Genomic DNA, 16,785 nt, shown 5'->3' on the forward strand with positions numbered 1-16,785 from the left:
ATACAGTCTATCAGCTTATATCACTATATATGTCTGTATAGTATGAACCTATATAAGTAAATTATTACATATTTACACTGTTATTATTAGAACCAATGTTATAAAACACTTCTTGTTCAATTCGACCCTTAGCTATCGGTTATTTTATAATTTTTTAACTTTTAAATAATATATACATTTTCGTGATTTTGACAAATGTTATCGACATTTAAACTTCAAATTCTAATTTTAAAAAATATGTCTAATAGTAAGTACCTAATATAATAAATATTTTTATTTTTTAAAAAGGCTATAATAAAAAAAATTGTTCATGTTGGGGAATTTAGTCAAGTTTCTAAGTTTTTGACCTTTTCAAACAAATTTAATCAACACTTAAAAAAAATTTTCAAATGTCAATAAATAGCTTAAATGAATTAAAATTTATTAGATATATATAATTATAATTTAAGTAAGTTTGAAATATTTCAAATTACTACCTACAGTTAATATTTATTGTTATAAAAAAAAAAAAAAAAATTGAAATCGTTAATTCTCGCGTGAATATACAATTTAACAACCATTTTAAACTTCAGATGCTCATATCAAATACTTGTGGGATTGCATTCGATTTTTATTTAATTCTTATAAAAAAACTTAAACTTATAGGAAACCTTGTATTACATTTTCAAACTTTAAGAATAAATATTAAAAATGTTATAAATTTAATACTACAATAGTTTGCATATTTTGACGAATTTAATGAATTTCGTAAACATTTGAACTTTGACCATTAACAAAAAAATATTGCAGCTAAGTATTTACAATATTTTTTAATTGGTGTATGAAACCTTATATGAAGGACATTGTAAGTTGTAACTTACAATTTCAATATTTTATGATGCCAATAAAAAATTAATAACGGGAAAATATTATTGAACATTTAATATCAAGTTTCATACACATTTTTTTATAGAAAATACAAAGTTATAAAGTTTTTGAAGTTTAAATCGTCAAAATTCGTCAAAAACAAGAAAATGTGCAAGTTATCTAATAGCAATATCATTAAATAAATCAAAAAAATTACATAAAATATATTTAGTGACGTATGCTAGTCGTTGATAAACCGTCTTTGATCAGAATCATTTTTCATAATAATACAATGATATTATATAATATGAATTTTAATTATCTAATTAAATTTAATACATATCTACATCACAGCGTGAGACCCACTTTACATCTACCGTATATGGCACAAAGGTATAAGTACTTACTTACCTATATTTTTTTATTTTAATAAATAAAGCTTAACAATTTAATACGAGTCAAAAGTCATTACTCAAAAGTTATTCTTATTGGAATTTAAAAAAAAAGTAAAGATTATTGTAAAATTCCTAGAATAATTATTCATTTATAATATTTTAAGATTGAGGTTTTAAGTTATCCGCCATCATCTTTTAGAACAGTAAAAATGCTTTGGGAATGGTTTCTAGTAATAAATTTAATCTGGTTGGTACTCTGAGAAGTCAAAAGTAAACGAATACATGTTAATATTTTTGATAAAAGTTTCGAAATTCATTGAATATTTTTGAGCTATTGATAGAAATTTATAACCAATTTAAATTTTTTTCAAAAACTCAATCACAATATTTTTTGACAAGCATTGGCAAAAGATTAATACTATAACACAATACATACAACGAACAATTTTGCATTATCAACAATATGCGTGCAAGTACGGGACACGCTCCACTATTTATTTTACACTACAGTTTACAATAAGTACACACTAATGATCACTATATAGCTATCCAGTACCCAGACGTTTATATAAGCTTTTGAAAATTGCCTATATTTAACTCCTTAAAAACAGTCGGTGTTGAATTGTTGAAACTCGAACATTCATTATTATTATAATTTTACAATACACATCAAAATTTTCTAAAATCTTTGACAATAACAACCAGAATAAAAATGAAATATTTAAGCAATACCTACAATAGTTTTCTATTACCTAAATTGTTTTTATATATATATATAACATTAGGAATTAATATTGATTAATGAATTTAAACTATATTTATTTTTTATAAAGTATAATGATGTTAGCATTTTATAAATTTATATAAGATACATGAATGTATGCTGTGTAATTTACAGTCTATTTTAAGCTATATTTTATAACATTTACATTTTTCGACTTCTTAAATTATTTTCAGATGAACAATTTAAAAATAATTTTAAGTTTTGCATTAGTTTTTCATGCAGCAATATTATAAAATACGCTAAATACATAATCACAATTATTATATAAGTTCTTTGAAATTAAAATGTTTTTAAAATTCGTAAAAATTACAAACATTGGTAAATTACTTTGTAATTAAAAAATGTATACAATTTTTTTTCATTTTATTACCTTTAAGACTTGAAAATTTAACAAAAATAGATTGCTCGTAACAACTTATTGGAGCTGGAATAAAAAAAAGAAAAAGATTAATCGTAAAGAATGACGGTGATTGATAAGTGTTCACCTAATCAACTGTATGGATAATGGACGGTTAAACGGGTCGTCTTGGCGAAGGCGTTCTATTACAGCGGTGTGTGGGTTGCTGACATTATTACTTGTGTTTTGAAGCGAATCATATTTTACAATAAAATAAATCATAGATAGGTACCTTTTACCAAGAATCTATCTAAACGCGAAAAACATAGTTTGTTAAATTGATAAAATGTTTTTTATTTTGTCAATTTATATCGACACATTGTCTACATAATTGGAAAAGCGGATCTAGACGATTCAGTCACGCAGCAAGGGCTTCATGCTACCATAACCAATTAATTGCGCCACTCGGCTATTTATACTTCTCTACCGTACGCCAGTATAGATTTTTAAGTTAATAACAATAATATACAATATGGTATAATATTATATAATAGATAATTATTATATAACATTATATTTGATGTTTTGAGAAAATATGTGTTCAACATACCGTATTAGGCGTATTAGATAATGGAAAAATATTTAACTTAAATACTAATAGTTATAAATAATATCATCTCAAATTCTTATATAACAAATAAAATGATAAAATACCCTTGAAAATAAAGTCACAAATTAAAAGGAATCAATATTCTATCTCCCAAATACTTTTAAAGTTATATTATACAATGCCTTACCCAATTAGCAATAATATCAGTTGTGAGTAATTTAGTTACAATAGTGTAGGTATCTAATTTTTAACTATATAATTCTAACTTTTTGTTTAATTTTATAATTTTTTTTTTTTGTTTTTCAAATAATTCTTATTAGAAATTACATATTGAAATAAACAATAGAAATATGTAAATAATTGTTTCAAAATTTCTAAGTATAATAATTGTTCATTAATTTATCCCCGTTAAATACTTTGCGTTATTCAAATTAAACAATCTTAAAATCTAATTATCGACGAAATTAACCAAATTATTTAGAAAAAAAAAATATACGTTTTTGAATAATGAGTCGTTATACGGTATTCGAGTAAACAATAATAATAATTATTAATTATTATGTAATAACTACAAACGAATGGAAGCTAATACCAAGTAAATTACGTTGCTTATAACAAGTTACTTCAAAATTATTAATTCGTCCGTTCGAATAATAATTATTACAGTAGTTATTATATGGTTTTTGTTTTATCCAGCAACACGTCGGGTAGGTATAGCACGTCGGTCGTTTTTTCAATACCCATATTATAATTATCGAATTCCGCGTAAAAGATCAGCAGCTATTCGTTATGATATAACATTATTATAATATTGGCCTTTGATGTAAACCAAGTGGAGTAGGTTAATATTTTTATGAACATTAATTATTTTGCTAAACGTTTTCTGTAGGTACACTATCACAATCTAATATTGCAGATTGCTATGTTATTCTATTAAAATATTATTATGTAATGGGTATAGTGTTATATAACATTTTCGTGCCGTTTTATCGCAAAGGTCTGTCGAAACCATTAGCGATGTTCTACGTGATCCGAATCGCAACGTAATAATATAATAATTATAATTATTATAATAGTGCAAAACGAGAGCCGGTCGTGTGTTATCGATTCGGACGCGCGCGGCGTTGAGTAATCAATCGTCAGGCGCGCGCAACGCAACACAACGTACTCGGCGATCGATACGAAACGGTATCGACGGAGCTGCCGAGTAAGGCGTACACACCCGTAGAGTAACGATACTCGACGTCTGTGCGGCGTACACACGAGTACGCGGACACGTGTCGCGGTGGCCGCCACAAGTTACCGGCACCCGCCGGACCGCCACTACACCGCCACCGCCACAATCGTTACCCACTCTACTACCAACACGACGACGACAACAACAACAACGACGACGACGACGGCGGCGGCAACAACAACGGCAACAACAGCGGCAGCAGCTGACGGCGGCGGCGGCGGCGGCGGCGCGTTCCGAGAAATTATTGTCATGTGCTGCGGTGCTCGAGCACCACGCGCGCGGCGCACACGCACGCGTGCCCGATCGCGCGCTACGGCGCGTACGCACATGCGCTCGCCGCTGCGTCGCAGCACTGTAATTTATACGGCCCGAACGAACGATAATATTATAACCTACGCGCTCGTGTTCAGCACCCATTGATTACAGAATAATAATAATAATAATATAGAACACGACGACTGTCGCCCGTCGTCGTCGTCGTGAAATAAAACTCCCGATAGATGGCGATAAGAAATTGGAACATTAAAATAAATTCCAATTATTTTTTTTTTTTCGGCCGCCACTGTCAACGGTCGGGTGCGGCGCGGGGAGAAAACAGGTTTTTATCGCGTCACTCGACTGCCGCCGCCGCCGCCGCCGTCCGCACCGGGACCGTCCCGGGTGTCACCGATCGCCGACCGTAAACATTCAACGTTATGCGCCTACTAAAATACATTATTATTATTATTATAAATTATAATATTATTATATCAATACCATAATATTGTAACGTCTGTAATACAACGATATTACAAATATTATCGGTAATGGAATTCTCTCGTTCTGTTTGTTTTCCATACGCAAACAGTAAAAATGCGCATAAGCCGTTACCAAATATTTTCGTGTCGTCGTCGTCGTTTACAATAAAACGATGATAATATTAATATTATATGGTTTTCACCTGTTGTATTTGAACTAAATGTCGTAAAACGTTCCTGATAAACTCGTAGAACGGTCGTCCTAAAAAAAAAGTCCTGTTTGTTTAATATTTTTGTTTTTTTTTTTTGTTTTTCTATTTAACAGTTAATTAATCGATGACGATATAATATTATATAATGTGTAATATTATTGAAATCGGGGTAGCGAAAAACAAAACGACATAATATTATAATTTGTCTGAATTTTCTGTAGCGCGTTAAACGTGCCGCGGACACGATAATTTTACGTACGGAGAATACGTTTTTGATTTGATTTTAATATGATACAAAATTAAAATAATATCATGCTGTACAGGTCTAGACAGATATTCCGCGTGATAAATATTACAAAAAAACTCGAATTAGATGAAAAAAATTGTATTTATACACGGAATTCTACGTCATAGATTTTTACTATGGAAATTAAAATTCTATTTGATTTTTTACACATTTTTTTTTTTTTTATGATGTCAATTATTTTTGATAATATTTACTAATATTATTATACAATATTATACATTTATTTATTTATTTTTAGCTGCATTTTTACAACGTTTATTCCTCGCCGTCAAATTTTTCCATGTATATGTATATTGTATTTATATACGTTTTGGTCCTATTCCTAAACAGAAATTCAACAATATAAATTTATTTGAACTTTTCAATTATATTTTATGGCTTTAGAGCTTCGCCGAAAACACGGCTAGTGATCGATATACTTAAGCGTTCATAATCAATAGGTACTATGGTAGCACTTTATAGCACACCTACATAGTACATATATAACATTAAATTGAATGTGTATTGTTATGGTTTATAATAATAATTATTAATACATATTTTATACATTGCATATTATTATTATACGCACTTGCCAGTGGGCCAACGTACGGATATCAGTTACGGCGTGTGCGTTGTCCGGAAACACGTAAGTACACCGCACGCAAGTGCCTACTACAGAAACCGACTGCCCGTTCGTTGTCTGTCTGGCATTGGTATTGAACATAATTTAATATCAAATTGACAAATTCTATTATTGTCATCGTCTATCGGATATTATGCAGTAGTCCTTGTCCGTGCGCGACCGAAAATAATATCGATAATAAAATATAATAATACAATACAATATTAAACGTCGATATCGACATTGTACAAAAATAATGTTTGATTATGAAAGATCAAAGAACACAATATTGGAATGTCGTTCGTTCATTCACAATTCACACGAATCACACGCGCCAAGAGTATGCGCGGTGGTTAGTTTTAGACGCATCGCTTGGTTAGGTTTATAAAATCATAATTAAATTTTAAATAATGTTACCCATACATATTTTACAAATCATTAACAAAAAACTATAGGTATAATATTTATTTTTAATAATTATTTCTATCATTTACTAATATTGTAATACATAAATATTATAATATAAATTATTCGTAATTAAATAATATTATATTATTGTTAATAATATTTTGTGTGTACAAGATCGTGCGCGAGTGGTGTGTATGTGTGAGTGTGTATACTATTTGTCATTGGATAATATTTTATACTGTTTAACTTAACATCAATTCGAATAGGACTTTTATTTCTTTTGTTTAATGTGATATAATATTTACCGATTGGTGTTTATTCTATAACAACATTGTTTGTGAGGCTCGAGTCGCTTATACTATCCGATAAATGAAATATATTATATATATATAGGTAATATTAAATAAATAATAAGCCTTCGCGTACACGTCGTTTGTCGTCTCTTATTCCCCCTTCTAGACCCCCAACACCATCACCACCGCCGTCGTCGTCATCAGGCCATCGTCATAACTCCCCGCGCCGAGTAAAATAGTTTCAGTCATCGGGCAACTGGTTATATGCCGTCGCGGTACCGTGTATCGTTTAAGAAAAAAAAACAAAAACCCGTAATATATTATACAGACACGCTCATTCTTGAATAAAATTATAAAAATGTAGTAAATATCATATGCATAAATGAAATTATGTTAAGTATATAATGATATTAATTATAGCCTATAGGTTGGTATTGTCATGTTAAGAGAGGACATAACGATTTAAATATTTACACTCGGTCTCGTTTTTCGACTACGGGTGATCTAAACCTGTAATTTCCCAGAATTTTCTATTTTACTTCGAGTTCTGTAAAAATTATCGAGGCCCAATGCACATTTTTTTCAGTTTATTATTTACGGTTTTTAGTATTTCTCAACAGCCTGAATAACCAAATAAAGTGGGCAATTAGGAGCCGAATATTTTAATGCTTGTTGTACCTGTATCAAAGTCGATCTCATCGTATGCTATTTAATAATCAAACAACAATTTTGTTCGCATACATAGGTTCATCAATACTACTCAAATACTTATTAAACCAAACAAACTTATAAGCTGCAGTCCTGTACAAATACCGAGTAAAAACTGTTTTAATACTGTGCAAATTGTTTAACGCTTACTATGTCTAATTTTTCTTTTTCAGAATTTGAACTGAATAATATAATAATATATTTATTATATAATATTAATTTAACTATAAAAAAAAAGAAAAAAAAAGTGATTAAAAGCTCAAAAATACAATAATAATTTAATACGATTCAATATTTTTATGAATAAATAACAAAAAAAACAAATAATATTTAGTACAAAAACAGTTGTATTGGATGTTTAAAAAAATACTTAAAGCAGATATTATAAGAATGTAACTAGTTGTCGGATAATATCGAATACCATCAGGTTATCATGTCGTATTGATAAGAGAATAACGTAAACACGAGCGGCCTTACCTCCACGCACATTACGGTGGCGGCCGACTTCAAAGTTCGATATCGTTATACAACTGTTGCTATCACATGCATATATATATATAATATTATCAAGTCCGTGGTCGCTATCTAGTGTTTTATATTTGCGGCACTACGTCGTCCTATCATAGAAATGCGTAAAACGAAAATAATATTTGATGATGATAACGAAAAATTTAAGTGATATCCACGATTCATTCGAAGTGTGGCGGGGAGGGGATATATCAATAACAAATATTTACCGTATCCGGCCAACGATGTCCATTACAATATATTATGGGTATGTATATTATCTGTGTTTCATTCGCGACAATTATAAATATGTCGTATTCGTGACTTTTGGAATGTAAAATGATAAAATATCACTTTTTTTTCGAGTTCGGCGATCCCAATTTAGTAAATAGTAAGTAATTGTTTTCCTTTACGCGATTTCGTCGCTTTCGAAAATTTCCCTGCGCAAAGGGAATTTCCCTGTCGCTTACCGACACTGGATTCCGTTCGTCGTGCGCACGTTCCAAGTCGGCGAAAAATACATTATTATTGTGTTGTCGCGTAGATGATAACATGGACGGCACAGGGACAATGGTATCCTCGTCGGTATTGCTGATAAGTGCGCGCGCGTGAACTTTGCCGTGTGGACGAGGACGACAGTCAACAGCACCGCCAGCAGGTAATATGAGTTATATAAGTTTTGTTATTATTGTTGTGAGGCACCTTACCTATATTGCAGTTTATTGTGTTTATTAGTGTACAGCGTACGTTCCGTTTTTGTGTGTGAATAATATTTGTAATATTTTATATACGCACGCGCGCGCGTGTGTGTGCGCGACTATTTTCGCTAGTCTCTTCGGCAAGTTCACGTTTATAGGTACTTAATTGTGCACGATTCAAGTTTGTGCGTGTGTATTTGTAAGGTACGTATTCGTCCCGAATCAGTATATTATGTAGTTGGTGCCTCGGGCTCGTCATTGTTGTTTTACGATTTTTTTTTATTCTCGCTGTAACGCCGATTCGAATGACCAGATTTTCGGGTTCATTTAATATTTTAAGTAGCACCGGGGGTGACGACGATGGCTTCAAACATGACAATAATTATTATTGTTTTGATCCGACTTGCTGGTTTTTGTTCACTGTTTCTGTGTACTGAGAAATTGTTTTTTTTAAACATTTATTTTCAATTTTTGTAGTCATTACATAGGTACATTGGTGAATCCTAGTGCGTCCTATGACCGTACATTGTACATTTGTAACTGTTGATCTTTACAATCATATTTATTTATACTTATCAATTTTAGCTTAACAATGATTATCAAATAATTTATATTATTATGTTATTGGTGCTATGACAACCGTCATATATTTCTAATTTTTTATGAAGAACTATTGATGGCAATTATTATTGTCGCATCTTTGAATGTAAATTATTTTGCCTTTGAATATTATTAGATTATTATCCAACAGCTATTTAAAGTATATCTGAGTGATAATCATTGGGTTTTATTGAAATTAATTAAATTTAAAAAAAATATGTTACTATATTATACATAAGTAAACAATATGAGCTTTTCAAAATAAATTCTCATTTTCTATTGAATATTTTTGTTTTTATTTAACTGTAGACAACATTTTTTATATTTTACTCTAATCAGATAGAAAACTAGGTTTAGGTGAAACACAGTCACAAATATAGTATTGTATTGACAGCCAACAGGTGCTTAATCCCTTTTATCTTTTAACAGAAAAAAAAATCCCACACCTTCTTAAACCAACAAATCAATATATTATTGTTATTATCTAATAATTTATTAACAATTTTATTATATATTTGTATGTATTATTAGTTAATAATATAAATTTTTATAGTTAATTAATATGAATTAATAGTTAAAAACAGAATTTAACTCATGAGTAAGTTTTGGAGGAAGTAGAAGTAGATATAATCAGGAGTGCTAAGTCTCCAGCTCCACCCTAGTGTGTCTATGATCATGATTTAATTTGATTCAATTATTTTTTTAAGGTATTTTTAAGCCTTTTTTGAAATTAATTACGATTAAGTTAATATAGACGTTATGTTACTCATGATGTATCATAAATAAAAAATTACATTTTTATTGGGATATAGGATTGGATTTAGGAAATTATCTAAAATCGTAATTTCTATAGTACCTTTATTTTAACTACTTGATTTGTATTAAATTTAACTATTTTCTATTGCTCCATTATCATTTAAAAGATATATTTTATTGTAAGTCGTATCAAATAAAGTTCAGAGAGTTTTGGAATGAGACTACTTTTATATTCAAATAATTTTTAGTGTATTTATTTTTTATTAATTTACCCATATTATTTTTGAGTTATTCTTATTAACATTATTAATCTTGAATTATTTACATTATTATTACCATCACTATAAAATAAATATTTTTATTATTATAAATATACAATATTACAATCTACCTATATGTTGTATTGTATTGTATATTAAATAGTTTTATCGGTTCAACATGCATTGATAAATGTTTGTTTTATGCATTCTTATATTTATTCTATTAATTATTAGAATACCTATGCCCTATATATTTCTTTATTTTTTTGGTACTTATTTTAATTTATTATTGGCCCCGCTACCTCATCATAATAAATTTAACGCCCTGCCATCCTGTTCCAGATTTATTAGAAAAAACATTTTTGTATTTTAAAAAATATATCATTTACCTATCATACAATAAATAAAACCAAAATATATAATTTTAGCAGATTGTAGGAAGCTTACAACAATATATATATCAAGCTAAATTGTATCATAATACAGTTAACCAAACTCCTGATTTTGTTGGTCTGGACACAGGGGCACATACTCAAAACATGAAGAGGTTGCGGGGTTCTGCTAAATGGGACAATAAAGAACATCATGGACCCAATAGAAATTATCTGGATTCATATTTGACAGGATTCCTATGGAGAACAGGACTTAATGGGCAAGATGCATTTGAAACTATTTAAATATATCAGAATTCTAGCCTCCATTATAATCAAATACTTAAACATTTATTATATTTCTTTTTATTTATTAACAATAATTATATATATTTTATTTAATAAAATTATGTAATTTTTCCATTATTATTACAACCAAGAAATATTGAAACTTTTATTTAGCTAATGGGGCAATAACAAACAAGTTTCTTTTTGTCTATTTAAACCTTCCCTTGATCTGACTTAATAATATTACTATGAAAATAAAACTATACTCATTAATTTTATAATCAAACCAAAGTTGATATAAGAAATTATAGAACTATTAATGTAAATACATTAAGATTACTTATGGACATTTTTAATGTAATGTTCAAATGTTTATTTAAAAATTAAATAAAATATATAAAAAAAGCAATTAAGGATTAGGTTTAAGTGAATTCGATAAAACTGGGTAAAGTAATTGAAGAGAATTGTGGATTATATTTAATTTATATGTTAAAATATTACATTGTTAAACAAATTAATGTTAAACATATGAAATAGCAGTTACACCTAAATCTTTTTTTTTTTTTGTTAGAAAACTGGGAGGACAACATTCCATTTTCCCTTCTTAAACTACTTCTGAAAAAAGTTGTTTTAAATACAAAAAAATATCATGCATTCAATCTTTATTTAAATTGTTTTATTTTATAGTAAATACAAGATCTATTAAATCACATAAAAATGCCTAAGAAATTATTTTATTTTTAATTTAAAAACAAAATATACAAGTTTACCAGTTAATATAAATATATATTTATGTAATAAAACCAAAACCACTGTTTATAGTTATTAAAAGATATATATATAAAACAATTATAAATTACTTTTACATTATGATACAAAATGTACAAATTATAATAATTGTTCCTTCCATTTTAAGTAAAATACAATAAAGTATTTTATTTGTTGTATTACAATAGTACAATTTAATATTTAAGAGTTCTAACCTTCTCTTAAAGTCTATAAAATCTATAAACCTATGAGAACGTTTTTGTCTTATTGTAACTAATATTGTTCTGTGATTATGATAAATCCCTTTACTTTATTTTTTGTGTGTAACTGAACTATTATAATACTTAGTAATACCCATGTAAATAATTGGTATTTTTATCTTAATTCGTCGAATATATTTTTTTTTATTTTATAACATGCAAACCTAAATTATTTTATTCATACAATTTTGAAAAACTGAAAATAAATATGTTTTCAATTAATAGTGTCGCAGATTTATATTTATTGATAATACACAGCCATTTGTTATTTTCAAAATTTTATAGATATTATAACAAAACTTTAAACTAATCTCATCATTTTTGGAATGCAAAGTTTGGATGATCTAATGGTATACCTATAATATTATAATATATAGGTATTCACTGTTCAATTTTTTGCCCACGGTAGTTTTTAATGTGGCCTTCACTTAAATTTTAAAATCATCAATTATTTGTATATATTATAAAAAAAATTTTTTCTAATTGAATATAATATTATGATAAAAAACTGAATGAATTTAATTTATACACCAAATAAATAAATAATTAAAATGTATGTGACTCACAACATTCTACTCATATGATGTGGCTCAGTCTTCACAAAAGGTTCGATACCTTTGCATTATGTGTATTATTTTGTTAAAACTTGAAATCATTAATCTTAGCCACAAATGTAGCTATTATATACAAATGTTAAAATAACCATGCTTAATATGATCAATGTAATTTTTAGAGTTTTTCCATATTGTATAATACTTATCTTTATTTATTAATTTATTTACAACTATTTACTTATTTATTGTCTGTGTAAAATATACAAATATTATTTAAGTAAAATTTGAAATAAAAAGGGACTTGCAAATTAGTCTTCCAAATATGGGTTATTATTTTATTAAGTTGTAATTACATGAGTTTTTTGTTAGTTAAATATAAATTATATCATGAATAACTTATGTTCCATCTTGGATTTCTGAGGTTAAAATAATTTTTTAAATTTAAAAACCTATAAAAACCTTTAAGTAAATAAACAAAATAATTTCATAGTATGTACAATTAACTAAAACTTGAATTTAAATAATCATATACATTTTGGTATTCAATTTTTACTGTGTAAATTTAACTCATAAATAAATATTGAGTTGGCTATTCGTTTGGTATATAATTCATTCAGTTAGCTAAAGCATAAAATCTGCTCTGACAACTTACATGTGTTATCTTTCTTTATAGAATTTGATCTAAGAACTGTGTTCAAGTTACTACACTTGTCTTGTACACTTGTGTCATTTTAGTAATAACCATCATGATGCACACTTGTTCACCTATAACATTTTAGTATGCTTTTTACAATATACAATTGTATAGTATTATTTACACTAAATTAAATATTGTATACCTATGTAATATGTATATTGTATATTACTGCAAAACATTTCTATGAGTTAAATATTTTAAAAGTTTTTAAATTATATTTTGGTTATGATAATGTAAGACGATATTACTTGTATAATATTAATTAATATACATTAAATTAATATAATAATAATTATATTATTACTTATAACATAATATATCCCCCCTCCATTGAAAGTTCTTGGACACGCCACTGATGTTCATATAGTATTATTTATCATTTTAGTTATCAGGGCTGTGATTTAAATGCCCTAAAAACTATGAATATTTATACATGCGCTTATATATTCAAAATTGAGATATATTTATTAAATAATTTAAAGTTTTAAAATTAATGGATTTAAATAAATATATTTTATTCAAAATAGTAATCAAATTTTTATCTAACTTATTTTAAATTTAGGATGAAATTCATTGGTATATAGAGTAATATTGGGAACTTCACACCCATGTATGTGTTGTCCAATACTATTTGTGTTTGTACGTAGTTTTTTTTTTACGATTTTTCAGTTTTTAAGTATTGACTAATAGTTTTTGAGTAACAAAGTATATTATGGCTTAAAAATGTTCATAACTCGCTTAAAATTTAAAATCTGTGTTTAACATAGAATATCTAACGTTTTTACTAAATGTGTAATGATAGATCAATTCATTCTAATTATAAAGCTAACGATATAAACTTAGATAGCAAATTTACCATGTTGTACATTATTTTATTAACACTGAGACGATAATAATATATATTATATAATATGCGGGTTTGAGCGTGTGACGCATTAAGATATGGATTGAACGTAGAGACATTTGAGGACAACTGTTAGAAAAAGACTGTAGACAACTTAGTCCTATCATATTTACAGGTATTAGAACTGAAATGGTATATTAATATGTCTATTGTTTGTCGTCCATCTTAATAAATTAACAAGCCTGATTTTCCCGTTATTAACCTTCGGCTGGGCAAATTTTAGTTGTGCTCGGCAGTTGAAATAACAACCGTAATATTATTAAACAAAAAAATACTAAAATAAGTCAATATTATTTATTACATTTATACGTAGAATTTTTTTTGGGTATTTATATAGGAAATACTCGTAAATTATAAAGGGAAAATTGTGTGTGCGGTAGCAAAATACAAACGTTTTATATGTACTTTATTAACATAATGTTATTTGATCACTAAATCTGAAGAATTGTAATAATTTACTTTGTACATAAATATTTGTTAAATTATAGTTAGGAAACTTCTAATTAAAAAGTAAATTCAACATCCCTTTTTTAAAAATAATTTGTTATTGAATTTTTACTATAGTTGGGTATACAAGATAACAAGTTGTAATAAATTCTATCGGGTTGGTTTATGATTAATTTATGGATTTTATTATTGGTTTTATTCTTATTATCATAGATACATTTTTATAGATACAACGAGTATTCTAAAAATATAATAAGGTGTATAATATTTAAAGTCAGACATAACAGTATATTTAAAACATATTATGTTTTAGAACTTTTCAATTACTTTTAAAAATGTGGAAAATTTATTTTGTTCATCATCAGTTTTTAATGATTTTTTATTTTTATTTTAGAATTTAGCTGATTTTTAGCTTTACAATTTTTTAATTACATTTTAAAATATAAAATATTATATCAATTTTATTTATTATTTTTAAAAAAATAATCATTTTGGTTATTATTTTTATAAGCATAATATGAATTTCTGCAAATATTTTACTGTTTAAATTCATACAGTTGATTCACTATTGTTTTCGAATTTAAAATAATATAATAGTTTATTCTTTAACTATTATGAAAGTATAGTTGTATTTTGTTTCTTCGTAATTTTGTTTACTTCAATTTTGTTTTAGTACAAAAATGTAATCATTTATTGTAAACGATTTAATGAATATGATTAAAGTAGAACGCAATTTAACCATTATCAGAATAATTATTTTTAATTTAGAGGACGCTACATATCGATTTCTTATCTTCATATATCATACCCGTAATAATATAATAAATTACTTTTTGTTTTACTAGAACTGTGTGTGCCCTGGATAAAAATTAAGAGTTTATTGTGTTACTTATCAAAAATAAAAACAAAAATATTTATTTTTTTGTAGTAGCTTTGAATTTTTTGGGTGTCATAGAAAACTCAGATTAAACTTTAAGAAGATTTAAGTACGATTTTATAAAATGAATAAAATATATGTATAAAAAAAAAATTTCCGATGTGATGCAAATAATGTTCTGATTTATACATTTTAATGATTGTTTTAACTTCTTGGTTTTATTCTTTCAGGAACATGGGTCGCCCAATACAAATTCATTGACAAGATACCACAGATGTAACGCTCATTTTATGAAGGCTGTAGCCGATTTTTTTTATTGAAATATGTCTGCTGATCATTCTGAATCAAACAGTAAGATAACAGGTTGGTGATGCTTATAATTTAAATAAAGTTATAGTACATTTTTAATATTAAATGGTATAAAAATAATACAATTTTACACTAATTGTGTTCATGATTTATTTAACTTAATTATCTGAATAAATATTATTTCATTATTTTATTTTTTACTTATATGAATACAAACGAAAACTATTAATATGTGGGTTCGTCGAGCTTTGAATAAAGATGACATCACTATTCACTAGACTATTTGTGGTTGAATATAATGGTGGCTAATATTATTAATACAATATTATATTAATAATTTTTAAACGTACAAAAATATATGTCTATTTTAAGTGTTGTGTTGTCCGGCGTTTTAATAATTACAAATGAAAATGTGTAAGATTGCTTAAACTAGGGATTTTCTTAATTATGTATTTAATTGTAATAAAATAAAAAACATCTACTTGATATAATATTAACTATTCGTATTTAAATAAAACTATCAAAAACCAAAATTAAAATATATGGTTTTACCATGTTAACTCACGTGTACTAGAATAATTTTGGATTAAATTATTCATTTTTAATTTATGGCGAAGAAAACAATTAATTATGTCATGATTGGAATTCGCCGAATTAAGGTTTTCCTACGAGTTCGTTCTTAATTGGAAATACTAAACTATAAATAGAAAATTTGTGTCAGTATATTTTACCGTTTTTAGATTTTTTAAAAACTCTTTTAGTATTTATACCTAATTAATACACGTGAAGAGTTCAAATAATAATATGTAGGTATGTAGCATAGGATTTTGAGGGACATTAAATATTGATTAATTTATTTTATTTTCTTAACTTCAATATTTTTGGCGTTAACTTTTATAAAATAAAAGTTGGATATTTGGACATACAAATTCATCATTTAGTATCTAATTAAACGTCTATTCGCCATTCGGTATACGTAGTTAAGAACTGTTATTTTTGTCATTATTTTAT

At 27.0% G+C, this 16,785-nt stretch overlaps 1 protein-coding gene and 1 long non-coding RNA gene across 8 annotated transcripts in view; one reads left to right on the forward strand and one right to left on the reverse strand.

The window, feature by feature from the left end:
* Positions 1–5,702: 5,702 nt before the first annotated feature.
* Positions 5,703–8,419, reverse strand: LOC126551554 (uncharacterized). Its single transcript, XR_007605484.1, has 3 exons — positions 8,216–8,419; positions 6,037–6,234; positions 5,703–5,787 (listed from the first exon to the last, which is right to left on the reverse strand). It is a non-coding gene; the product is annotated as an uncharacterized LOC126551554 (long non-coding RNA).
* LOC114129330 (histone deacetylase 4) overlaps positions 8,419–16,785 on the forward strand; it is a 50,972-nt gene continuing 42,605 nt past the window's right edge. For 4 of the 7 annotated variants that reach the window (XM_050205237.1, XM_027994033.2, XM_050205248.1 and 1 more), the window contains exons 1-2: positions 8,419–8,643; positions 15,696–15,828. In XM_050205237.1, the coding sequence (XP_050061194.1) occupies positions 15,789–15,828 (40 nt within the window). In that variant the 5' untranslated portion in view covers positions 8,419–8,643; positions 15,696–15,788. Of the gene's footprint in view, positions 8,644–8,720; positions 8,888–10,821; positions 10,952–15,695; positions 15,829–16,785 lie in introns of all 7 variants that reach the window. The other 3 variants (XM_050205239.1, XM_050205238.1, XM_050205240.1) reach the window with 3 other exon arrangements.

Source organism: Aphis gossypii, chromosome X (assembly GCF_020184175.1).
Source record: "Aphis gossypii isolate Hap1 chromosome X, ASM2018417v2, whole genome shotgun sequence".
NCBI classification, from domain to species: Eukaryota; Metazoa; Arthropoda; class Insecta; order Hemiptera; family Aphididae; genus Aphis; species Aphis gossypii.